We start from the raw sequence: 27,383 nt of genomic DNA, 5'->3' as shown, positions 1-27,383 counted from the left end.
ACCAAGGCTGAATCAAACTGCTCACAACCGTTGTATCATAATTAACCCCGAGATGGATTTCCAACCACATACCGAGAGCACCATGACCCGTAACTCCTATCTGACAGTGAGAGATCTTGGCTCATCTGCTGATTGAATCCTCATCTATGCCTTTGTCATTTTTAGACGTGACTGTTTCAATGCACATAGTTCAGCCTTTCACGTCTTAGCCTCTCTAAAGTTATCCAAAACTCTGCTGCCCCATTCTTAATTACGCCAAGTTCCATTCACCCATCACTCTTGTGCTTGTTCACCTACATTGGCTTCTGGTCTAGCAATGCCTCAGTTTTGGCATTCTCAGCTGTTTTCAAATACCTCCATTGTTCATTGCTGGTCCCTACCTATCTCATCCAACAACTCTGCAAGATCTCTGCACTCCATCCATTTCTTCTTTGTTGCATATCTCGGATTTTTATTGCTCCACCAATTGGCAGCTCTGTTTTCAGGGTCTAGGCCCAGAGCTCTGGATTTCCCTTCACTAAACCTCTTCTCTCTAACTCTCTTTTTTTAAGGTGCTCCTTAAAACCTATTCTCCTAATCAGCCTTTTGCCGTGTGTCCTAATCTTGTGCCATAACTCTCAAATTTCATAATGCTCCAATTAAGCACCTTGGAGCATCTTACTGTGTTACAGGTGCTTTGTAAATCAAAAGTTGATAATGATTAAGTGCACTGGAGCATTTTGCTGCGCCAAACTTTCTGTATAAATGTAGATCTTATTGAATGAGAGTATTTATCTTCTAGTGAGGGCACTGCCGTATCCTGCTTCTGTTCACGACATAGTTTATGCAGCACAGCAATTAGATGTCCTCTATGGAGCAGCCAGATGCCAGAATTGTAGTGCTCAATGTTTTATTCACCATTTGATATTCTAATGAGAATGTATAAATTAAACTGTAATTTTATGGAAAGGCCTGTGTTATATTGAAGTACACCTTTACATCCCTAGGCAATGTGGCTTGGTTATCCTGGAACAAGTGGAGCCCCATTCATGGATTACATTATAACCGACAAAGAAACATCACCACTTGATCTGGCAGACCAGTACTCAGAAAAGTTGGCCTACATGCCCAACACCTTCTTTATTGGAGACCATGCCAACATGTTCCCACACCTGAAGGTAATGTGTTGAACTAGCTTTTCTGTGTGTCTATTATCGGGTTTCCTTGCAACATCATGGTTGAGTTAGACCATAAGACATGGGAGCAGAATTAGGCCACTCGTCCCATAGAGTCTGCTCCACCATTCAATCATTGCTGATATTTTTCTCATCCCCATTTTCCTGCCTTCTCCCCATAACCTCATATCCCCTTATTGATCAAGAACCTATCTATTTCTGTCTTAAAGACACTCAGTGAATTGGCCTCCACAGCCTTCTGCGGCAAAGAGTTCCACAGATTCACCACCCTCTGGCTGAAGAAATTCTTCCTCATCTCTTTAAAAGATTGTCACTTTTGGGTATATGATCCATTTCTGCATTATATTAGTTATTGTAAAAGTCAGTTAAGAACTGAGTAAGAATGTCCACGGCCACAATTGTTAATTCTGCTATAGCTAACTAGAGAGAAATTTAAAAATATTGGGAAAGGGCACAAACTGAGCTGCAACATATTATGCTTTTTTGGCACTGCACTCTAGTTGTATTGAACTGTATAATTTCATGAATCAGTGTGTGCCAGCTACAAGATGCACTCAGCACCTCTTTGAGGCTTCTTTGGCAGCGCCTTCCAAACCTGGAATTGCTTCCATCTAGAAGAGCAAATGCATGGGAATAGAAGTTCCATTCCAAGTCACACCATCCTATCTTGCAACTGTATTGTTTTTCCTTCACTGTCACTGGGCCAGAATCTCCTTCACTGTCACTGGGCCAGAATCCTGGAACACATTTCCAAACAGCACTGTGGATATACCTACACCACATGGACTGAAGTGGTTTACGAAACATGGAAAATAGGAGCAAGAGTAGGTCATTTGGCCCTTCCAGGCTGCTCGACCATTCATTATGATCATGGCAGATCATTCAACCCAATAACCTATTCCTGTTACTCTCTTCCTTTGCCTCTTCTCTCCCCCCCCCCCCATGCCCTTTGATCCCTTTAGCCTCTAGAGCTATATCTAACTCCTTAAAAGCATATAATGTTTTGGTCTCAATTGCTTACTCTGGTAGAGAATTCAACAGGCTCACCACATTCTGGGTGAATAAATTTCTTCTCACCTCAGTTCTTAATGGTCTACCCGTATCTTCAGATTGTGACCCCTAGTTCTGGACACCCCGCCATCGGGAACATCCTTTCTGCATAAACCTTGTCTCGCCCTATTATAATTTTACAGGTTTCAATGAGATTCCCACCTCATTCTTCTTCAAACTCTGGAGAATATAATCCAAAACGACTCAATCTCTTCCTATGTCAGTCCCGCCATTCCTGGAATCAGTCTGGTAAACCTTTGCTGCACTCCCTCCATAGAAAGAACATCCTTCCTCAGAGAAAAGAGACCAGAACTGCACACAGTATTCCAGGTGTGGTCTCAGAAAGCCCTGTACAACTGCAGCTCCTGTACTTAAATCCCCTCGCTATGAAGGCCAACATACCATTGACTTTTTAAAATAAAATTAGAGTACCCAATGCATTTTTTCCAATTATGGAGCAATTTAGCCTGGCCAATCCACCTACCTTATACATCTTTGGGTTGTGGGGGCGAAACCCATGCAAACACGGAGAGAATGTACAAACTCCACACGGACAGTGACCCAGGGCCGGGATCGAACCTGGTACCCCATTGCCTTCTTCAACACCTGTTGCACCTGCATGCTTACTTTAAGCGACTGGTGTACAAGCCACCCAGGTCTAGTTTCACATTCCCCTCTCAATCTATTGCCACTCAAATAATCTGCCTTCCGTTTTTGCCAAAGTGAATATATGATATCACATTATTCTACATTATTCTACATTATGCTGCATCTGCCATGCATTTTGCCACTCAGCTTGTCCAAATTATACTGAAGCACCTCTGCATCCTCACAACTCATCCTCCCACCCAGCTTTTAGTCGTCTGCAAATTTGGAGACATTACATTTAGTTCCCTCATCTAAATCATTAATTATACATTGTGAATAGCTGGGACACCAGCACTGACCCCTGCGGTACCCCACTAATCAATGTCTGCTGCTTGGAAAAAGCCCCGTTTATTTGTCCTTTTCCTGTTTGCCCATCCGTTTTGTCTCCATCTAAATGCTCTATCCCTAATCCCATGTGCTTTAACTCAACACTCTATTATCTTATGTTGGATTTTGTCGAAAGCTTTCTGAAAGTCCAAATAAAGCAAGTCCACTGGCTATCCCCCCCATCAGCTCTACTAGTTGCATCCTCCCAGAATTCCAGTAGTTTTGTCGAACATGATTTCCCTTTCGTAAATCCATGCTGACTCTGTCCGATCCTGCCACTGTTTTCCAGTGTTCTGCTATTATGAAATGAAATGAAAATTGCTTATTGTCACGAGTAGGCTTCAATGAAGTTACTGTGAAAAGCCCCTATTCGCCACATTCCGGCCCCTGTTCGGAGGCTGGTACGGGAATTGAACCGTGCTGCTGGCCTGCCTTGGTCTGCTGTAAAAGCCAACGATTTAGCCCAGTGTGCTAAACCAGCCCCGGCAAACACCTTTTCCAAGGTATATCACCTTTTCCAAGGCAATTGAAGATCAGCAACAAATGCGGCATTCACACATTGGAAACAAACAAAAATAAGAAAAATACAGCTTTCAAACATTTTAAATCTCAAAATGCCCAATGAGGAGATGAATACATTTTTACAGTGCACTGCTGAGATTTTGAATATATGTTGAAAATCTTATTGTGAAGAAGGCAGACTTTTTTTTAGTCATTCCTTTGCACTTGATTCAGTAGAGTCCAAGTCAAAATAATTTTAGACCATCATGGTGATCATAATTAGTTATAACCCTAACTCTAGTGTGGATGTCTTTGGGCCTTAAACAATCGTCAGCAGGTATGTTAATCTATTTATTCCTTGGTAATGTGTCTAATATACTTGAATTCTACTGAATGGTGCTGTCCTAACAAGCACCTGCAAGTTCTCCCTGTGTCCACGTGGGTTTCCTCAGGGTGCTTAGGTTTCCTCCCGCACTATATGTTGTGCTAAATATATCTAAATATATCTAAATCATGAAATTCATCGAGCATCTTCAGGTCTCTTGGCGATTTCTGTTTTGTACATTTCACCTATCAAGTTTGCAGTAGTGTGTGTCATGTTCAATTTGACCTTGGTGGTGACTTGGGAACGTAAGAACAGGAGTAGGCAATTCAACCCATTGTGCCTGCTCCAGCATTTAAAACGATCATGGCTGATCGGATACTTCAATGCCTTTTACGCCCACTATCCCAGGAATTTTGCTTCCCAACTAATTGGGCTATCATGGTGACTTGTTAAATTGTTGCTACTCCTTTTATTATAAATTTAGAGTACTTGGTTTTTTTTCCAATTAAGAGGCAATATAGCATGGCCAATCCACCTAACCTGCACAGCTTTGGGTTGTGGGGTGAAACCCACACAGACATGGGGAGAATGTGCAAACTCCACACGGACAGTGACCCAGGGCCAGGATTAAAACCCGGATCCTCAGTGCTGTAGTCCCAGTGCTAACCATTGCACCACATGCCATCCTGATTGTTGCTACTCTTTAATTAATCTTCCTGACCTCAGATGTAAATTGTGTGTTATCTTATATTCTAAATCCAAAGCAGTTATACTTGGGCTGGCTCTTTGAAAATGTTTCAAGTTCGTCCCACTGTTTACCCCACTCCCACACTTTCCCCATAACTCTCCAATTTTGGCTCTTGATATTTCGAGATATTGTCCTACAGAAGGTGAAGGGGCATGCCATCACTTGTGTTTAGGCAAATGTTAGTATTGCATATTAATGTGAAAATGATTGCATCTATTAATTGAATACCCTTATTCATTGAGTAAAAACAAGAGCACCTAAGAAACCAACAGGTGATGTTTTTTCCAGGTCTGATGTTTTGTAAATAAAGGTTTTTTTTTTTGCTTCAGAAAAAGGCTGTGATTGACTTCAAGTCAAATGGACACATTTACGATAATAGAATTGTTCTGAATGGTATTGATCTAAAAGCGTTCCTGGACAGCCTGCCTGATGTCAAAGTAGTGAAGGTAAGAATGTAAATGCATCTGCATTAACCAGGACAATTAAACTGAGCCAAGTTGAATTTAACACTTGTGTTTCCGTTTGGATGTACATGAAGTGATAAATGAATGCAATTTATTTTATTTTTTTTGCTTCTGTTTTCATTTGGTCTGCTGAGCAACTAACAAGCCAGCTTTGTTTTAATGTCAATGGAGGTTGCTCATACTGTTGGCAATGATTGAGTGACTTGCATGTCAATGTTCAAGGTTCTTTGGCCACACCTTGGCCGTTTTTTCCCACTCTTTGTGTGCAGTTGTGTTTTCCTCACAAACATGCTGAGATGTTGGGTGGATGCTGCCTTTGTACATGAAGACGTTTGATGCAAACCAAATATCTGTTCATGCGGTGGTAAGTAAGGAAATTAATAGGACGGAATGCTCAGTTAGCTGAAAAAAGGTGATTGGGCAGAGAATCTGTTCCGCTGCCAAGATCGTTTGATGCCAATGCGCAATTTTCTAACCTCGACAGAGGCGTGAATGCGTCCCGAAACGCACGTACAGTAAACACCGTTTGCATATAATTAGCGGGCCTCCCAGAGTCATCTCCTCCAATAGGCCGAGTTCACGACGGTTCACTTGTACTTTTAAAAATCGTGGCACGAGCCATCATTACTGCAGCATGCAAGGCCACCCAACCTGGCCCTTGGTTCTGCAGTGGGACACCGACCATATGGGCACCCGCACCCCATTCTGCCACCCGCCCGCGGCCGACTTAGGTCAACACCCACAGTAACCCCTAGGGGGACTGCGGTGCTTACTCCTAGCGGGGGGAGTGCTGGTCAGTGGTATCCCTGACATCCGGGGCAGGCGCCAGGGCCAGGGGACCCCACGGTGCTGGCCACCAAAGGGGAGGGGGTGAGGGACATGCGGGGGCGGAGTCCGCAGTGCCAACCGGTGTCACCATGATGTAGCCCAGTGTACATGGTTGGGTATGGGAGTACACACCATGCTAACATGTAGGCTTTTCACTCCCTGCAGAGAATGGATATTGGAATTCAACCAGCTATGGTGGCCTGCTTCCTAGTCGCCACAGCCCTGGGGGATGCCCTCCAATATGAACTGGAGCTGCGCGAGGAAGCTGCAGCAGGCAGCAGCAGAGCTTGCAGCACCAAACAGGAGGCAGGTGCCCAGGATGAAGAGCCAGCCGCCCAACAGGTCCAGGACGAGGAGGTGCCGTGTGAGGCCTCCCGTGTGCCGGCAGTGCCTGTCATTGGAGGACCTGCCGGACTGGGCATGCCATCGAAGACTCCGGCTGAGCAAAGAGGCAGTGCGGCATTTCTGCCAGATGGTGGAACACTTGGCACCGTGGGGTTATGGGGGTGGACACCCGCTCCCTGTGGCAGTCCAGGTGATGGTCGCCAAGAACTTCTACGCCACGGGGTCCTTCCAGGCTCCTTCACTGGATCGAACCTGTCCGGGATCTCGGTAGCACAGTGGTTAGCACTGTTGCTCTGCAGCGCCAAGTTCCCAGGTTCCATTCCCGCCTTCTGTCACCGTCTATGTGGAGTCTGCAAGTTCTCCCTGTGTCCACGTGGGTTTCCTCAGGGTGCTTAGGTTTCCTCCCGCAAGTCCAGAAAGATGTGCTGTTAGGTAATTTGGACATTCTGAATTCTCCGTGTACCCGAACAGGCGCAGGAATGTGGTGACAAGGGGATTTTCAGAGTAACTTAATTGCAGTGTTAATGTAAGCCGACTTGTCACAATAAAGATTATTATCATCTCCCAGACCTCGGTGCATAGATGCATCCTTGCAGTCACAGAGGCTCCATATGCCCAGGTGCCTCAATACGTGCATTTCAATGTGGACCAAGCCCAGTGGGCTTCGCTGCCATCGATGGGATGCGTGCCCCCTGACGGACACCTGCAGATGCGTCGGCCACCTGAAGATGCGGTACAGGTGCCTGGACCGCTCTGGATGGGCCCTCCAGTATGAAACTGAGCGGGTCGCCCACATGGTGGCAGCCTGCTGCGTCCACCACAACATCACCCAGCAGAGGGGCGATGTGTTGGAGGAGGAATACCAAGCCTAGTCAGAGGAGGATGCGGATGGGCAGGACATGGGTTCGAGGCAGGCACGGGAGGCAGCATGGTGTGTGTGCCAGGGCTAAAGCACAACGGGGGGGAGTCTCACGGCACGGGCGCCGTATCCCAATCGTACCCCATACTCAACTCGCTCTTCCAACCCCACTTGCAACCCCTTCTATGATACATACCTGGCACACTACGGGGTGGGGGCCCCAGGTTGCCAGAAACAGCTGGCCTGGTCCATGGGATGGAGGATGATGACAACCCGCTTTGCTCCGCATCGTTTGACAACGTCTGACTCTTGCCCATGGTAGCACCGTCCACTTGGTTGACTCCTGCATGCGAGCTGGCCGTTCCATCACATGGTCCCATCGAATCCCTGAGGTGGCAGTGGTGGGGATAGATCCGGAATGTGGGGGGGGGGGGGGGGGGGGGAACCCGGGCTACCAAGAGGGTCTGCTCATCTTCCCGGCTAGACCACCCATCAGACCGAGCACCGAGACAGGTTGTAACGGTGGCAACAGGTGTGCAATGTGAATGAATATGTACAGATTTGTGCTCTAGCCCCATAACTAAACTGTGTCCTGCACCCGTGCCAACTTAACCAATGTCTAACTTTCTGGCCTTACAGCCCCTAACGCTGCATCTAGGTGGATCCCCAGACGGTACAGAAGGAGTGGAGGTGGCCTGCTGTGATTCCTGCCCTGCAACCTGGGTCACCAGGTGGTGTGGTGCTGCCCTGTTCTGCCCGCTGATGACCAGATGAGCCAGGGACAGGAGTGGGGCGGGGGGTAAAGAAGAGTTGTATGTGCCACGGTGTTGCAGCATTTCCCTGCGGGAGTCACCAACATGGGCTCCATGACCACCTCCTCCCTCGGGGTGCCCGTTGGCCCCTGGGCTACTCCTTGGGATGGGGGTGCGAGGGGAGATATCCCCTGAGGCTCCCCTGACACCTTCCACTGCCAGTTCTTGAGGCCCGCTCTGGTCTCAACCAGGGTCCACACGCTCGCGGCCATGGAGCACAGGGAGTGGACCATGTCCTTCTGGGACTAAGCCACATCATGTTGCGCTGCACCAACACTTTTGGGTTTGTGTCACATTAGCCAGTGACTGCGCCATCTCCCTCTGGGACTGGGCCACCACCCTCCGTGTTCGCGCCACGTTGGCCATGCGCCTGGTCAATGTTGTCGACATTCCCAGCCATGGCCTGCTGTGATTGGGCCCTGCTCCGAGGTCCCAGGTTCGATCCCGGCACTGGGTCACTGTCCGCGTGGAGTTTGCACATTCTTTCCATTGTTGCGTGGGTCTCGCCCCCACAACCCAAAGATGTGCAAGGTTGATGGATTGGCCATGCTAAATTGCCCCTTAATTGGAAAAAATAATTGGGTACACTAAATTTGTTTTTTTTTTTTAAATAGTGAACAGACCCGTTAGAGCACCGCTCACACTTATCCTCAACCCTCTCAAAAAATCCGCTCATCCTGGCCTTGGTGAGGTGTATCCTAGACGTAACCTTTTTAAAAATAAATTTAAAGTACCCAGTTCATTTTTTCCAATTAAGGGGCAATTTAGCGTGGCCAATCCACCTACCTTGCACATCTTTGGGTTGTGAAGGTGAAACCCAAGTAAATGTGGGGAGAATGTGCAAACTCCACATGGACAGTGACCCAGGACCGGAACGAACCTGGCACCTCAAGGCCGTGATTCAGCAGTGCTAGCCACTGCCTTCTAAACGCAACCTTGAGTTGTACCAAACTCTTCCTCACACAAGATGATGAGCATTTATCCTGCAGAGGGACTCATTCTGCATCGCCTCCTCCAAAATGGGTCCTAACTCCTCCCACCTGGCCGTCACCTCATCCTCCGAAACCTGATCTTTTCCCATTTTCCACCTAGAAATCCCAGACATACTGCCCTTCTCTGGGGCACGAAAATATCCTTTCCAGCAGTGCCTCTGGGAAAGTAGGAAATGCTGGCCTATCAAAGTACCACACCTGAAAATATATGAATCTGCCTGATCTTCCAAGCCATGCTTGCTTCTTCAACTCCTCCCAACTCTCAAAGCGTCCCTTATCTTTCCACCCCCTGAATGGCAGTATCCAATTTTGTTAGTTCAAATAAGTGATTCCTACAGATTGGGCCCACTTTGACATCGCCCTCAGCTCGCAATTCTGACTTAGTTGCCGCCATATTTTAAAATTGGATACTACCACCGGATTCACAGAATATTTCGCTGGCGAAAAAGGCAAGGATACCGTCCAGGCCCTCCAGACAAGTTCCTCTACATGACTCAGACTTCATCTGTACCCAACTAACTTCTTGATTCCCAAACCACCCCAGCACTTTCTCCAATTTAGTTGGCCAGTAATAATGTAACAAATTTGCCAGGGGCAACCCTCCCACCTGCCTCTCTGTAGGACCTGTTTCCAAATTTGAGTGTTCTTCCCACCCATATGAAATGAAAAAAATGAAATGAAAATCGCTTATTGTCACGAGTAGGCTTCAAATGAAGTTACTGTGAAAAGACCCTAGTCGCCACATTCCGGCGCCTGTTCGGGGAGGCTGTTACGGGCTGTTATATGAAGCCCATTATGATCCGCACCACTTAAAACCATTATGGCAGAAAAACTGGGAGGCATTGAAATAAAAATACAAACTGGCAAAATGTTCATCTTAATAGATTGAACTCGGCCCCCCCAGCGACAGTGGAAGGCTTTCCCATCTCTGCAAGTCTGCTCTGACTATGCTCACTAGGCATGTGAAATTCAGTTTGCGGAGTCATGACCAATCCCTGGGCCATCTGAACCCCAAAATAATGAAAACTGGACCCGTCAGGCAGAATGGCAGTCCCCTTGATCCCGTATCTCCCCTCAGAGGGTTAACCACAAAATATTGACCCATCCCAACATTTGATTTCTATCCTGAGAAGGAACGGAAATACTGCAATACATCCATTATCTCTCCCATATCTGGCTCTGGATTCCTAACACACAGTAGTAGGTCATTTGCGTACAAGGACACCTTGTGCTCTACTCCACCCCTCTCAATTCCCTTCCATATCTCCGAGGCCCTCAAAGCTCTTGCTAATAGTTTGACCGTCAACACAAGCAACAGCAGGGACATTGGGCATCCCTGTCTCGTCCCTCTATACAGCCTGAACGACCCCAAATTCATGTTGTTTGTTTGAACGCTGGCAGCTGGCATTTCATACAGCTAGACCCACGATGCAAACCCAGGGACAATCTCAAACCTCTTTCGGCCTGTGAATCTGTAGCTCCATTTGACCCTGTGAATTGCCTTTTCAGCATCTAGAGACACCATAATCTCTGGTTCTGGTCTCTCCACTGGCGTAAGAAATACACTAAGTAGTCGTCTCACATTAGAAGACAGTTTTCTGCCCCTTGCAAACCCCTTCCTACCTTTCACCACTACCTCTGGGAGGCAGGGCTCCCGCTTCAGCTTTAGCCAACAGTTTTGCCTATCCCCATAGATAGCAAATCAGGTCACAAACCAAGTCGCCTTAACAAATCACCTCTAACATCAACCAATACGTCCTCCTTCCCCACCCCCGCAAACAAGACCAACAAAAAACACTCTTTCCCCCCCCCCCCCCCAAGAAAAAGAAGGAACACGTATCAATCCACCTTTTACAAACACCCCCTTCCCCAATAAAGCAAAAGAGAAAGGGGTAGAAACAGTAACATCTCTACATCGTACAAATATCCCCCTTCATACAGAGTCCAAAATAGACCTCGTCATAGCAGTCCCAACTTCTTGTCTCTAATGAAGGCTTCTGCTTGCTCCTGCGTGTCAATAAAGTAGACACTCCAGTTCATTGTAACCCGTAAACGTGCCGGTGCACCACCCCAAACCTCACGTCCTTGTTACACAACCCGCCTTCGCTCTTTTTTTAAAAAAAAGGAAAAAAAAATTTTTATTGAAATTTTTGAAAAATATATAACAGAACAATAATAATAATAACAATAATTGTGTAATAATAATAACAATAACAATAATACGGCACCCATAACAATGCACATAACAAACCCCCCCCACCCCCCCAAACCCAATAAACAACAAAATAAATTTAAATTAAATTAAATTAACATAAACAATGCCCCCCTGAACCCTGAACCCCCCCCCCCCCGGTTGCTGCTGCTGCTGACCTAGTTCCCTATCGTTGAGCCTGAAAGTTGAGGAAAGGCTGCCACCGCCTAAAGAACCCTTGTACCGACCCCCTCAGGGCGAATTTGACCTTCTCTAGCTTAATGAATCCCGCCATATCATTGATCCAGGTCTCCACGCTTGGGGGTCTCACATCTTTCCATTGCAACAAGATCCTCCGCCGGGCTACTAGGGACGCAAAGGCCAAAACACCGGCCTCTTTCGCCTCCTGCACTCCCGGCTCCACCCCAACCCCAAATATCGCGAGTCCCCAGCCTGGCTTGACCCTGGACCCTACCACCCTCAACACCGTCCTCTCCACCCCCTGCCAGAATTCCCCCAGTGCCGGGCATGCCCAAATCATATGGGCATGGTTCACTGGGCTCCCCGAACACCTAATGCACCTGTCCTCACCCCCAAAAAACCTGCTCATCCTAGTCCCGGACATATGGGCCCTGTGCAGTACCTTGAACTGGATGAGGCTAAGCCTCGCACATGAAGACGAGGAGTTCACCCTCTCCAGGCTTTCGCCCATGTCCCCTCCTCAATCTGCTCCCCCAGCTCCTCATCCCACTTAGCCTTCAGCTCCTCTACCGACGCCTCCTCCACCTCCTGCATCTGGTAGATGTCAGACACCTTCCCATCCCCAACCCACACCACCGAAAGCACCCTATCCCTTACCCCCCGCGGGGGCAGCAAAGGGAACCCCTCCACCTGCCGCCTAGCAAACGCCTTGACCTGAAGGTACCTGAAAATATTCCCTGGGGGGAGCTCAAACTTCTCCTCCAGCTCACCCAGGCTCGCAAACATCCCGTCAATGAACAGGTCTCCCAACTTCCTTATGCCCGCCCTGTGCCACCCCAGGAACCCGCCATCAATGTTCCCTGGGACAAACCGGTGGTTCCCCCGCAGCGGGGTCTCCACCGAGCCCCCCACTTCCCCCCTGTGTCGCCTCCACTGCCCCCAAATATTGAGGGTAGCCGCCACCACCGGGCTCGTAGTGTACCTCGTTGGAGGGAGCGGCATCGGCGCCGTTACCAGTGCCTTCCGGCTTGTGCCTCCACAGGACGCCATCTCCATCCGTTTCCATGCTGCCCCCTCCCCATCCATTACCCACTTGCGTACCATCGAGACATTAGCCGCCCAATAGTACCCAGAGAGGTTGGGCAGCGCCAGCCCCCCTCTATCCCTGCCCCGCTCCAAAAAGACCCTCCTCGCCCTCGGAGTCCCGTGCGCCCAAACGAATCCCGTGATGCTGCTGTTCACCCTCCTAAAAAAGGCCCTCGGAATGAAAATGGGGAGGCACTGAAACAAAAACAAAAACCTCGGGAGCACTGTCATTTTAACGGACTGTACTCTACCCGCCAACGGCAGCATGTCGCACCTTTTAAACTCCTCCTCCATCTGCTCCACCAACCTAGTAAAATTAAGCTTATGGAAAGTCCCCCAACTCCTAGCCACCTGAACCCCCAGGTACCTAAAACTCCTCACTGCCCTTTTTAGCGGGTGCCTCCCAGTCCCCCCCTCCTGATCTCCCGGGTGTACAACAAACAGCTTGCTCTTGCCCAGGTTCAACTTATAGCCCGAGAAACTCCCAAATTCAGCAAGGATCTCCATCACCTCTGGCATTCCCCCCACCGGGTCTGCTACATACAGCAGCAAGTCATCTGCACAAAGCGACACTTGGTGCTCCTCCGCACCCCGCATCAGACTCCCCGACTCCCTGAGCGCCATGGCCAGAGGCTCAATGCTAACGCAAAAAGCAAGGGGGACAGGAGGCACCCCTGCCTCGTCCCACGGTAGAGCCTGAAGTACTCGGACCTCCTCCCATTTGTCGCTACACTCTCCATCGGGGCCTCGTACAGCAACCTCACCCATTTAATAAACCCTTCCCCAAACCTGAAACCCTCTAACACCTCCCACAAGTACCCCCACTCAACCCTGTCAAAGGCCTTCTCCGCATCCAATGCCACCACAATCTCCGCCTCTCCTTCTGCCGCCGGCATCATTATCACATTTAGCAGCCTTCGCACGTTAGTGTTCAGCTGCCTCCCCTTCACAAAACCCATCTGATCTTCATGTATCACCCCGGCACACAGTCCTCTATTCTAGTTGCCAGGATCTTCGCCAGCAACCTGGCGTCCACATTCAGCAGTGAAATTGGCCGATATGATCCACACTGCAAGGGGTCCTTATCTTGCTTCAGGATCAGGGAAATCAGCGCCCGTGACATCGTTGGGGGCAGAACTCCCCCCTCCCATGCCTCGTTAAAGGTCCGAACCAACATGGGGCCCAACAGGTCCGTGTATTTTTTATAAAATTCAACCGGGAATCCATCCGGTCCCGGCGCCTTCCCCGACTGCATGTGGCCAATCCCTCTAACCAGCTCCTCCAACTCGATCGACGCCCCCAGTCCCTCCACCTGCTCCTCCTGCACCCGTGGAAATCGCTGCCTGTTCAAAAAGCTCTCCATTCCCCCCCCCCCCCCCCCCCCAAATACCACCGGCGGCTCCGACCGTTACAGTTCCCTGTAGAAGTCCCTAAAGACACCATTGACCTCTGCCCCCTGCCGCACCACATTCCCACCCCTATCCTTCACTCCACCAATCTCCCTAGCCGCGTCCCGCGTCTCTCCATATTCGTAGACCGCTCCCTGTGCCCTGTGCCTTCCTCCACTGTGTCTCCGCCTTTCTGGTGGTCAATAACTTGGCCTGCAGGCTACGCCGCTCACCCAGCAATCCCTCCTCCGGGGCCTCCGCATACCTCCTATCTACACTCAGCAGCTCAGACGTGTCTCCCTCTCCCCCCTCCCTATGGGCTCAGATGGAGATCAGCTCCCCCCTAATCACTGCCTTCAGAGCCTCCCATACCATCCCCACCCGGACCTCCCCAGTATCATTGGCCTCGAGGTACCTCTCAATACATCCTGCACACCACCTCATCAGCCAACAACCCCACGTCTAGACGCCAAAGTGGGCATTGGTCCCGCACCTCCCCCATCTCCAGATCCACCCAATGCGGAGCATGGTCTGAAATCGCTATAGCCGAATATTCGGCATCCTCCACCCTCGGGACCAGCCCTCCCCATGATCAGGCCCCCCGCCTCCAGGTCAGGAATGCGGCCCAACATACGCCTCATGAAACCAGCATCATCCCAATTTGGGGCATACACATTTACCAACACCACCCTCTCCCCCTGCAGCTTACCGCTCACCATCACATATCTGCCGCCACTATCAGCCACCACCTCGGACGCCTCAAATGCCACCCTCTTCCCCACCAGAATCGCCACCCCCCCCCCCGTTCTTCGCGTCGAGCCCTGAATGGAAAACCTGCCCCACCCACCCCTTCCTCAGACGAATCTGGTCTGCCACCTTCAGGTGAGTCTTCTGAAGCATGGCCACGTCCGCCTTCAGCCCCTTCAGATGCGAAAACACCCGGGCCCGCTTAACCGGCCCATTCAACGCCCTCACGTTCCACGTGATCAGCATGATCAGGGGGCACCCCACCCCCCCTCCCCGTCGAGTAGCCATAGCCCATCGACTGCTCGCCCCTGGCCAGCACCCTCCGCTCTGCCCATTTCCCACGGCGATAGAACCTCACCCTGACCCCCCCGACCCACACCAGCTCCTCCCTGGCCAATCCAGCAGCAACTCGGTCTCTTCCCCCCCCCCCCCCCCCCCCCCCCACGGCTAGGACCCCATCTAGCCGCGACGCTCGCTCCATAGTACTCCCGTGAGCCAGCTGACGTCTGCTGACCCCGGCAGCTCCCGCCCTAACTCCGACCCCTCCCGTTATGGGGGTCCCCCCCCCTCCCCCCGCAGCAGCTCCTTGGCACCGCTCCAGCGCGGGAAAACGGAACTGATATTCACTGCCCCACCCGACCCCCTCAACGCAGCTCCCAAATAGAAGTCCCAACCCATCCACCAACCCCGTAAAACAAAAACAGAACAACCACAGACCCCAACACCCCCCTTAAAGCCCAAAACCAACATCATCCGAAAGCAGGGCGCCATTTTGTCCACCGTCCCCCTCTTTTCCAGGGGAGCTGCTGCCGTTTTTTTCCTCGCCCCACTCCGGGTCCGCACCATAGATCCTGGGGGGGTATTGCTCCAGACCCCTTTACACACCGGGAATCGTCGAATCAGCGGCGTTTTGGGCCCTTAAAAGAGCCCACAAGTCCTATGAAAGCGGGAGCTGCCGAACGTGCGGCTTAGCTCCGCATTGCTGCCACCGGAAGTCCCGCCTTCACCCTTTTAAAGGCCGCCTGTCTCCTGGCCAACTCGGCTCCAATATCCTGGTATATTTGGACCATATGCCCGTCCCAATCGATATTCTGTGTTTGCTTCCCCTACTCCCGAGACCCTGGCTTTCTTGTAATTGTGGAAGTGGATTATAATCGTCCACGTTGGCTCTTTCGGTCTTGGTTTTGATCAAACATCTATGTGCCCTGTCCAATTCCAGAGGGGAGAACGCTCCATCTCCTCCTACCAGCCTTGTGAAGAATTCAGAAAAGTTCTGGGTCGGCTTTGAACCCTCCGTTCCCTCTGGTAGCTCCACCAACCTGAGGTTTAGCAGCCGTGAGCTGTTTTTGAGGTCCTCCATTTTATCTCAGGCTTTTATTGTTTTCCACCACATTTGACAATCTGCCTCCATCAAGGCAAACCAATCTTCGTGTCTCGACAAGGCCCCCTTTTAACTCCCCGCTATGCGCCCTCGTCACGTGTGATGTTCCCAACAATTTTTCACGGATCGAGGCCAAAGATGTTTCAATATTGGCGTTGAAAGATTTTTTCATTTCCTGGCCCTGTCGTTTGAATTACCTATCAATTTTCTTGCTGAACTTTTCAAACTCTTGTGCCATTGAGGCGGTCAGTGTGTCTAATGTGATGGGTGCGGCGGCGGCGGCCATCGTCCCTTTTTCACCTTTCTTCCTGAGACTTTTTTTATTATTGATTTCATTAATCCCTTTGGGAAGAGATTACTTGCTAGCCTCACCAGGTTTGGGCACCAAAAACGTCGGGGAAAAAATAGGTAAAAAGGGCTCATGTGCGAACCTTACCGGGACCTGTTTTACGTTCGTCCGACTTTAAATGACGTCACCTGGAAGTGTGGTGAAACACTTCTCAAAGCAAACCTCCAAAAATTATTTCTGTTAAAAAGCACAGTAGTTGATGCAGAATTTGGTTGATGGTACATTTGATGGCAAGGTACTCAGTTTTATAGGGCTGGTTATAATACTTCCAATGATCAGATCAATCAGAAATAGCAATTTGAAAACTCTTACCTTTTTGCTTTGTGTATACGAACTAAAGTAGCAAACCAAGATTTGAGTTTGTGTTGTTTACAGCTGAAATGTCCTGATGGTGGAGACAACTGCGATACAAGCTCTGCACTTTCGATGCCCGTTGTTCCAATGAATACGGCAGCTGAAGCCATTATCAACATGATCAATCAAGGGCAAATTCAGGTCACAATCAATAACTTCACTGTCAGCAATGGGCTAGCAACAACACAAGTAAGTGAAAGCACAAATGGGGTTTAGTGTAGGTGGAAAATGAGAGGTTCTGCAACTTGTAACATAAGCAACTTCAAATTAACTCTAAATTATTGGGGTGGTCTTAAAGACATTGAATCTACGATCATGCAAACTACCTTGTCTGTTGGAAAGTTAGGTTTGATATAGCTCAGGTGGGTTGATGGACATAAATTGATTCTTGTCCTTTGTGTTTAAAGGAACTGGCAGCTGTGAGCCATTGGCAGATCTTGAGAAAGTAGAACAATTTTAGTTTTTGCAAATGCCTCTGAGGTTTTGCTTTATGGTGATTACTGCTAGTGTCCAGAAGCTATATTCTGAGTGAAACAATCTTTGAGCTTTTCTGGACATTAATTAACATATATTCAATCTGCCATCAGATCAACAACAAGGCAGCAACTGGAGAGGAGGTACCACGCACAATTATTGTCACAACACGGTCACAATATGGATTGCCAGAAGATGCTATTGTTTATTGCAACTTCAACCAGCTGTACAAGATTGATCCATCTACCCTGCAAATGTGGGCCAGTGTAAGTGTCATCCCGACAGTTCAGATGTGGATAGTTCCATGCAGCTGTGGTATTAGGATTGATCATTTTGCAATTAAAAGGGAAAATAACTTCAGAGAAATGAAAGGGTAAGGCAAGGATTGAAAATTCTAGATTGACCATTGTAACAGGATAGTGCATTGTTCAGTTTTCGGTAAGATGTTGATAATTTCATTCAGTGTTATCACATTAGCAAAATTAAATAGCGCAATCCTACTTCGAAGATCCTTGTCCTGTTCGTAATCCTTTGGTGAATTATTTTATAAAATATAACTTTATTCTGTCCATATATTTTGGTGGATTGTTTTCGCTTGATCCTGAATTGACATCCTAAACCAACAGTAAATAGTTTTATTATTGTTGGTTCTGCTGCAATGTTCCAATGAAACCAAGCACAACCTGGAGGAACAGCACCTCATCTTAGTTAGGCACGTTACGGTCTTCCAGACTTTAAACTGTGAACTCTCTCCTCCATCTTCATCCCATTTTTATTCTATCAATTTATTTTTATTTCTTCTGTTCATCTGTTCTGTGTTCCTAATTGCTTACCTTTGTTCTGCCATTGACACATACTGATCTCTTAATGTGCCACTATCAGCACCCTTCTCAGCTGTGATCACCTCCATTTACATTCCCTTTGTCTTTATATCCTCAATCTTCACCTATTTTTGGCCCTCTATCCTGCTCCACCCCCCCCCCCCCCCCAACTGTATAAATCTGGCCCTATTTCCAGTTCTCTCCAGCTTTGACAAAGTCATCCAGAATCAATGTCAACAAACTAATTGCTTTGTGATCAGTTCTGAAAAATGCATAACATGGATGCTATTTTACATTGATACTTGGTACATTAAGTCCTCTCTTTATGCTGATTCAATTAATGTTGATGCATTTCTTTAATAGTACCGATTTCACTTTAAAGATGTTGTCTTCTGCGGCCTGCCTGCGCACAAAACCTTTACCCACAGAGCTTCTGTTCTCTCCCTCAGTCGATGGGTCGCCCCTTTTGTGACGGATGGAACAGTGGTTTTCACTGCCTCACAGCACTATGTACTTTGCTTCAATTTCCGGCCTTGGGTGACTCTGGAGATTGCACTCTCTCCCTGTGTCTATGTGGGGTTTTCTCCCACAGTCCAAAGACGTGCAGATTAGGTGGATTGACCATGCTGAATTGCCTCTGTCCAAATTTGTGCAGGTTGGGGGGAGGGGAGGGGAGGGGGTGGCGCGTGTGGGCCGAGGTAGGGTGCTGTTTTGGAGGGTTGGTGCAGACCCGATGGGCCAAAGAGCCTCCCTTCTGCACTGAAGGAATTCCATGTTCCAGTCATGCTTCCTGACGTTACACTCCGGCTTGCCTGTTCCTGGGCTCCATTTAGTGGTCAGTGCGGATAGTCTCAGGATTCCAGTTGCTTCCTGCATCACCTGCCACTAAATGGAGTTTGGTCAATCCTAAATTACTGGTGTCGTTTTTGAAACTTACATTTCTTTTATATTTAATTTTCATTTGACTGATATTTCAGCTAGAAATGCACAAGTTTTCACATGGTATAGAATCCCAACAGTGTAGAAGGAGGCTGTTTGGTCGATCAGGTCTGCACCAACCCTCGAAGGAGCACTGTACCCAGGGCCACTCCCCTCCCCTATCCCCAAAACCCCACGTAACAAAAGGGGCAATTTAGCATGGCCAATTCATGTACCCTGCACATCTTGGGACTGTGGAGTAAACTGGAGCACCTGAAGGAAACCCACACAGACATGGGGAAAATGTGCAAACTCCATAAAGATAGTCACCCAAGGCTGGAATTGAACCCGCGACCATGGCAGCAGTGCTAACACTGTGTAACTAGTGTCCCAGTGTGGTATTTCAACTTGTACATGGGATTTTCCTGGGCGACAAATGTCTAAAGGAACCCAACTCTGATTTAACATTGATTCCTTTTGGAACCCAAGATTTGCTTAAAGTTGTGATTTTCTGTAACACAAGCACAACTTTGTTAGGGCTCCTGTATCTCCATTGAAGGGAGAATGTGACATCATTTAATTTTAATTTAATTTAATTTAATTTGATTTGATTTATTATTGTCACATGTATTAGTATACAGTGAAAAGTATTGTTGCTTGCATGGAATACAGACAACACATACCGTACATAGGGAAGGAAGGAGAGACTACATAATGTAATGTTACAGTCATAGCTAAGGTGTAGAGATAAGATCAAATTAATAAGAGGTAGGTCCATTCAAAAGTCTGATGGTAGCAGGGAAGAAGCTGTTCTTGAGTCAGTTGGTACGTAACCTCAAACGTTTGTATCTTTTTCCTGACGGAAGAAGGTGGAGGAGAATGTGTCCGGAGTGACTTTCCGAGGCAGCAGGAATTGTAGGCAGAGTCAATGGATGGGAGGCTGGTTTGCGTGATAGACTGGGCTACATTCACAAACTTTTATAGTTTTTTGCGGTCTTGGGCAGAGCAGGAACCATACCAAGGTGTGATACAACCAGAAAGAATACTTTCAATGGTGCATCTGTAAAAGTTGGTGAGAGTCATAGCTGACATGCCAAATTTCCTTTATCTTCTGAGAAAGTAGTCGTTGGTGGGCTTTCTTAGCGTCGGCATGGGGGGACCAGAACAGGTTGTTGGTAATCTGGACACCTAAAAACTTGAAGCTCTCGACCCTTTCTACTTCGTTCCTATTGATGTAGATAGGGGCATGTTCTCCTCTACGCTTCCTGGTCGATGACAATCTCCTTCATTTTGTTGATATTGAGGGAGAGATTATTGTCGTTGCACCAGATTGTGTCTCATTCCTGTACTCTGTCTCGTCATTATTTGAAATCCGGCCCACTACGGTGGTGTCATCAGCAAATTTGAATATTGAGTTGGAGGGTAGTCATACATAGATAAGGAGTATAGTAGGGGCCAGTCCTGTGGGGCACCGGTGTTGAGGATGATCGTGGAGGAGGTATTGTTGCCTGTCCTTACTGATTGTGGTCTGTGGGTTAGGAAGTTCAGGATCATGTCGCAGAGGGTGGAGTCGAGGCCTAGGCCATGGAGTTTGGATATCAGTTTCGGAAGGAATAATAGTGTTGAAGGCTGAGCTGTAGTCAATAAATAGGCATCTGACATGGGTATCTTTGGTATCTTGGTGTTCCACTGTTGAGTGCAGGGCCAGGGAGATGGCGTCTGCTGTGGACCTGTTGCAGCGGTAGGCGAATTATAGTGCATCAAGGCAATCCGGGAGGCTGGAGTTAATTCGTGCCATGACTAACCTTTCGAAGCACTTCATGATGATGGATGTCAGAGCCACTGGACGATAGTCATTAAGGCATGCTGCTTGGCTTTTCTTTGGTACGGGGATGATGGTCGTCTTCTTGAAGTAGATAGGGACCTCAGATTGTTGCAAAGAGATATTGAAGATGTCTGCGAATACCCCCGTCAGCTGATCTGTGCAAGACCCGAGTATACATCCGGGTACCCCATCCGGGCCAGTGTCTTTCCATGGGTTGACCTTTGAGAAGGCTGCTCTGACGTCTGCACTGGTGACCTCAGATACAAGTTCATCCGAGGTTTCCAGGGTGGAAGGCTTGCTCTCACTGACCTCTTGCTCAATGCGGGCATAGACTGCGTTGAGCTTATCAGGGAGAGGTGTGTTGGAGCTGGTAATTTTACCTGCCTTAATTTTGTAGCCCGTTATGTCTTGCAAATCTTGCCATAGTCTGCGGGGGTCTGTGTGGCTAGCCTGAGACTCGAGCTTGGTCCGGTACTGTCTTTTGGCATCTTTGGTGGATTTCCTTAGATCATATCTGGCTTTCTTATAGGTCAGGGTCGCCTGACTTAAACGTCTCAAGACCTGGACTTCAAGCAGTGGATATCCCTGTGCATCCAGGGATTCTGGCTGGGAAACATGTGGATTTGCATCTTCGGCACACAGTCTTCTATACACTTACTAATGAAGTCAGTTGCTGTGGCGTACTCGTTCAGGCTGGTCCCAGAGTTTTTAAATACTGACCATGCCACTGACTCTAAGCAGTCCCGTAGGAGTTCATGCGATTCCTCAGACCAAATTTGCACAACTTTTTTTGACGGATTATCCTGCTTCAGATTTTGCTTATAAGCCGGGAGCAGGAGCACAGCCTTGTGGTCAGATTTGCCAAAGTGTGGGCAGGCGATAAAGCAGTACGCATGTTTGATATTTGTGTAGCAGTGGTCCAGGGTGTTTGGGCCTCTAGTGGAACAGGTGACGTGTTGGTGGTAACTTGATAGTACGCTCTTGAGTTTGGCCTGATTGAAGTCCCCGGCCACAATGAACAAGGCCTCGGGCTGTTTTGTTTCAAGGCTATCATGGTAATGTTACTGGTGAATAATCCAGAAGCCTAGATAATGGTTTGGGGGCATGAATTTAAATTCCACCACAGCGGATGGTGGAATTTAAATTTAATCAATAACTGTTGAATTAAAATAAAGCTTGACTCGGTGACTGTGAGACAACTGGATTGCATTAAATACCCATCTGGTTCACTACTGACCTACAGAAAAGGCAATCTGTTACCCTTGCCCTAGATGTGATTCAAGACTGTCAGCAATGTGTTTTGATTCTTGACTGCCCTTTGAAATGAAGTCACTCAGTTGTACCAAACTGCTACAGAAAGGTTAAAAAACAGACTGGAGAGAATTGCCCTGGGAGTCCTGAACATTGACTCCAGGTCCAATGAAGTTTCATGGCATCAGGTCAAGCATGGTTAAGGAAAACTCTTGCTAATTCCCTCGGCTGATGAGTCAGTGCTTCTCTATGTTGAACAACGCTTGGAAGAAATACTTTTAAGGTAGAAAGGACACAGCAGGGGTTCTGGTTGAGAGACTGCAATTCCCCTGAGTGACTTGGTAACATCACTGCTGGCTAAGTCCTGAAGGACAGACTGGTCAGATTGGGCCTGCACCATGTAATGAATGGACCTACTGGGGGAAACATCTTCTTGGCTTCATACTCAACGACATATCTGTTGCAGATGCATCTGTCCATGACAGTATTGGTAAGAGTGACCACTACACTGTCCTTGTGGTGATAAGTCCTGTCTTCATCCTGAGGATACCGGCCATTGTGTTATGTGGCACCATCAGTGTGCTAAATGGGTTAGATTCAGAATGGATCTAGTAGCTCAAAACGGGGCATCCACACAATGTTGTGGGTCATGATCATAAGCAGAATTGTGTTCTACAACTGTCTGGAACCTCGTGGCCTGTCAGATCCCTCACTCTACTGTTAACATCAAGCCAGGATTGTGGGGGAGCAAGCCGGTGTAGCAGCAGGCCTACTAAAAATGCAGGGCAACATGGTGAAGTTACAAAACTGATTCATTTGCATCCTAAACATTGGAAGCAGCGTGTGTTAAAGTCAAGTGATGCCTGAGAAAATGGATCCGATTAAAGCCCTACAGTCCTGTCTCATCAGTAGTGAATGGTTGTGCAGAATTAAACAATTAACTGGAGGAGGAGACTCCACAAATTTACCGGTGTAAAAGATGAGGCTGAATCGTTTGCAACCACCTTAAGCCAGAAGTGCTGAGTGGATGATCCATCTCTACCTCCTCCTAAAGTCCCTTGCATCACAGATATTAGTATTGAATTTGAATAACTCAACGTGATATCAATAAATGGCTGCAGACACTGTACAGAAAAGGTTAAAGGCCCTGGAATCATCCCTGCAGTAGTCCAAAGATTTGTCCTCCTCAACTAGCGGTGACCCTAACCAAGTTATTCCAATATAGCTGCAGCATGTCTATCTGCCTGACTATATGTAAAATCATGTCCTGTCCACCAAAAGCAAGAAGAATCCTATCAAGCCAATTATTACCTCATCAGAAAAGTAATGAAATGAAAATCGCTTATTGTCACAAGTAGACTTCAAATGAAGTTACTGTGAAAAGCCCCTAGTTGCCACATTTCGGCGCCTGTTCGGGGAGGCTGGTACGGGAATGGAGGAAACTGTTGACGGTGATATCAAGCACCCCTGACACAGCAATAAAATGCTCAGTTTGGGTTCTGCCAGGGCAACCCTGCTTCAGACTTAATTACATCCTAATAATAATAATAATCACTTATTGTCACAAGTAGGTTTCAATAAAGTTATGAAAAGCCCCTAGGTGCAAACATTGGTACCCTTGGTAACAACATACTCCTTTGTACAAACATGGAGAATCAAGCTGAATTTGAGAAGGGAAGTGTGAGGGACTGCTCTTAATATCAAGGCAGCACGAAGTCAATGAGAATCATTGAAAATCTTATTTACTGGTTGAAGTCTTATCAAGCACAAAAGAAGATTGTTGTTGGAGGCACACAAAAAACCCAACCCCAGGATATCTCTATGAATTCCTCGGAGTATTGTCCGAGGCCCAAACATCTTCAGCTGCTTCACCAATGCCATTCCCTTCATCAAAGTCAGAATTGGGCATGTCCGCTGATGTTCATACAGAGTTCGGTACCATTTGTGATTCTTGTCACAAAGCATGCTGATATTATCTGCGAGTGTATCCCAACTTGGAACACAAGTTCATGGGGTGTATAATTTTGTTTTGACATGAGGAGACGAGTGAAAGTCCAGTGAGCCTAAACAGCTCAGTTGTTGTGTAACAATCAAGTCTCTGTGTTACACTGCGGTCTACTCCTACATTGGAAAGACAAAACATAGACTGCTTTGCAGAGCACCTTTGGTCCGTCCGCAAGCTGGACCAAGACCTTCCTGTTGCTTGCCATTTCACTCGCCGTCGTGCTCTCATGGCCTGCTGCAATGTTCCAATGAAACCAAGCACAACCTGGAGGAACAGCACCTCATCTTAGTTAGGCACGTTACGGTCTTCCAGACTTTAAACTGTGAACTCTCTCCTCCATCTTCATCCCATTTTTATTCTATCAATTTATTTTTATTTCTTCTGTTCATCTGTTCTGTGTTCCTAATTGCTTACCTTTGTTCTGCCATTGACACATACTGATCTCTTAATGTGCCACTATCAGCACCCTTCTCAGCTGTGATCACCTCCATTTACATTCCCTTTGTCTTTATATCCTCAATCTTCACCTATTTTTGGCCCTCTATCCTGCTCCACCCCCCCCCCCCCCCCCCCCCCCAACTGTATAAATCTGGCCCTATTTCCAGTTCTCTCCAGCTTTGACAAAGTCATCCAGAATCAATGTTAGTCCCCTTCTCTCCACAGATGCTGTCAGGCCTGCACAATACACTACAGGGGTGATATTCAAGTCTGAGAAACGTCTTTTCCTGGTCCAGCAAAGATGCTTAAAACTGCTGATACGAAGGTTTTCTGCACTGCCTTAGCTCTTAAGAGGCTTGTTTCATGTAAAATGAACCTCGAGGTTCCGAGTTGAAAAACATTGACCTTCATGCTTGGTGGCTGGAAACTGGCTTGTATGCTTTTTGAGTCTGCTAGATGTAAACTGGCTCAAACTTCTGATCATTGGGCCAATTAAACCTTTGTTTTGTGTATTCACCTGTCTGCCCCATCAACTTATTTTACTATATATTAACATATGTATATCTTATTGGCCTTCCCAATTGTCTATAAGCTATTTGTCGTGAGCTATTCGCCCCTGATTATTATCTATTTTTAAAAATGTTTTTATTCTCCATTTTCACATTTTCCTTCAAAATTTACACCTCACCCACAGACAGTAAACGGTAACAAATACAAAATCAATCCCCTTAACAATAACAACGATCCCATCCTCCCACTCCCCCAATCAACGGCCCACCTGTCAATATATGCATCCAATAAAACAAACCCTCCCACGGTTGAAATAAAGAATAAAGGAGAAAAAAAAAGAAAACTGAGTCTGGGATGGCCCATGGTCACCATTAACCTACAGAGTCCACACTCCCCCACCCCACACATTCAATGCCATCCAACCTCTGAAAGATGATACATCATCTTGATGATGATGAAAACATGATACCCAAGAGTTGTAAACACACACACCCCCCCCCCCCCCCCCCCCCCCCAACTCCTCCCCTCCACTGCCTCTTGTAAAACGCCTCCCCCTAAACTCGGTTCCTTCCCCCAACTTTCCACCCCGGCTAGACCCCTCGGACTCTGTTCTGCCAGGCTCCGATGGCCGCCGCCCCTTCCCCCACCTCACTCCCGTTCACTGGCCGGCTTAAACCGGCCAGCGTGGAGGCCCCCGCCCGGGTCCCTTTCCCTCTTGCCCGGCCCCTAGGAAAGCCCAGAAATCCCCTTTTAGCACACAAACTCCGCATATTCACCTACACCCCAAGAGCCCTCATTTCGAGTGAAAGTCCCATCACTTCCCTTGTCCAAATATATCCAACATTGGCTCCTTTAGCCCATACACCCGCATGCAGTGAAACAAAAAAGAAAATAGTCATGAGGTTACATCGGCACATGGCCATTTCTGTCACAGTCCTCCGCTGCTTCTGCCGTTCCAAAATAAAGGTCCTTGAGCTTGTAAGTCACCCTCAGCTTCGCTGGATATACAATGCCGCACTGCACATTGCTAATGTACAGTGCCCTCTTCACCCGGTTGAAGGCAGCCCACCTCCTCACCAGCTCCACCGTAAAGTCCTGGTATACACGTATACCAGCTCCAGCCCACTGCACCACCCGCTTCTGCTTGGCCCAGCACAGGACCTTCTCCTTCACACTGTACCTACGGAAGCACAGTGTCACTACCCTTGGCGGCTCGCTCGCCTTTGGTACAGGCCTCCACGACCGATGAGCCGATCCAGTTCATATCGGGAGGGATCCTCCCCCTCCCCCAATAGTTTCGCCAGCATCGCGGCAAAATACTCAGTCGGCCTCGGCCCTTGAACTCCTTCGGGCAGCCCCACAATCCTCAAATTCTGTTGCCTGGATCTGTTTTCCAGGTCTTTCATTTTTCCTCGCAGATCCTTGTTGATCTCACCACCTTCCGCATCTCCTTCCCCATCGAGGTAAGTTGATCACCGTGCTGCAATAATGTCTCCTCCACTTTCTTCAGCACCTCCCCTTGCTCCCACACATCCGCCACTGCCGTCGTCACCGGGGAAATCGCCTCCTCCACCAGCACACTCCAAACCTCCCTCATCTCCTTCCTCATTGTCTCCATATATTTTGTAAACTGCCTTTCGAATTCCGCAGCCATCACCGTAGTTATTTCTTCAGCCGTAAGCAATGCCGACTCCCCTGGTGCTCCAGCCTCCATTTTCCTTGGTGACCCTGCGGTGACCGTTGCACTCTCCGACGGACCTTCAGCTATTTTTTTTTACGGCCGCTTTTTGCTCACCCTCAACATTTTCCTTTATTGTGCCTGCTCTGTGCCTTCTCCTTGCTTTTGCCGCCTCCGTGGACCCTGGGACCGGGCTTAAAGCCCCGAAAATGCCGTTCCCGAACGGGAACCCTCCATTGTGCGGCTGCCTCCTGCCCGCCGTCAACAGAAGTCCCCTGATTATTATCTAAACAGCCTTCTAATCTCATTATTGGAAGAGATGGATATCAATTGGGGCCTTTTGAATACTGTCTGCTGCTGTCTCTAGGTAGATTCATACCTGTTGCTGGATATCACGCATCCTATTATGTTTTGTTAAATTTGCTTTACTGCTGTTGCTATCTCGGATGACCTGTTCTCTAGTTGGTTCCTCAACGTATTGGCCCAGAAAACCATCCCGCATACAATTAGTGATGGGCAACAAATGCTGGTCTTGTCATTGATGCTCATATCCCATGAAAAAATATTCTAAAAGTACGCCACTGCATGTGGCTTTCTAGAACATAATTACTTAATATATTTCGATTAGTTATTCAAATAGCAATCTTTCATAGCAAATGGGACAGGGTGTGAGGCAGTCAGAATTCCAATTG

At 48.0% G+C, this 27,383-nt stretch overlaps 1 protein-coding gene across 2 annotated transcripts in view; it reads left to right on the top strand.

Moving 5' to 3' along the window:
- The window catches only part of LOC119951137 (UDP-N-acetylglucosamine--peptide N-acetylglucosaminyltransferase 110 kDa subunit), a 125,813-nt gene that overhangs the window by 81,969 nt on the left and 16,461 nt on the right, over positions 1–27,383 (top strand). For both annotated transcript variants that reach the window (XM_038774141.1, XM_038774140.1), the window contains exons 16-19: positions 987–1,157; positions 5,104–5,220; positions 16,793–16,960; positions 17,359–17,511. In XM_038774141.1, the coding sequence (XP_038630069.1) occupies positions 987–1,157; positions 5,104–5,220; positions 16,793–16,960; positions 17,359–17,511 (609 nt within the window). The remainder of the gene's footprint in view (positions 1–986; positions 1,158–5,103; positions 5,221–16,792; positions 16,961–17,358; positions 17,512–27,383) is intronic.

This window comes from Scyliorhinus canicula, chromosome 17 (assembly GCF_902713615.1).
Source record: "Scyliorhinus canicula chromosome 17, sScyCan1.1, whole genome shotgun sequence".
NCBI classification, from domain to species: domain Eukaryota; kingdom Metazoa; phylum Chordata; class Chondrichthyes; order Carcharhiniformes; family Scyliorhinidae; genus Scyliorhinus; species Scyliorhinus canicula.
This window is presented reverse-complemented; position numbering and strand designations above follow the sequence as displayed.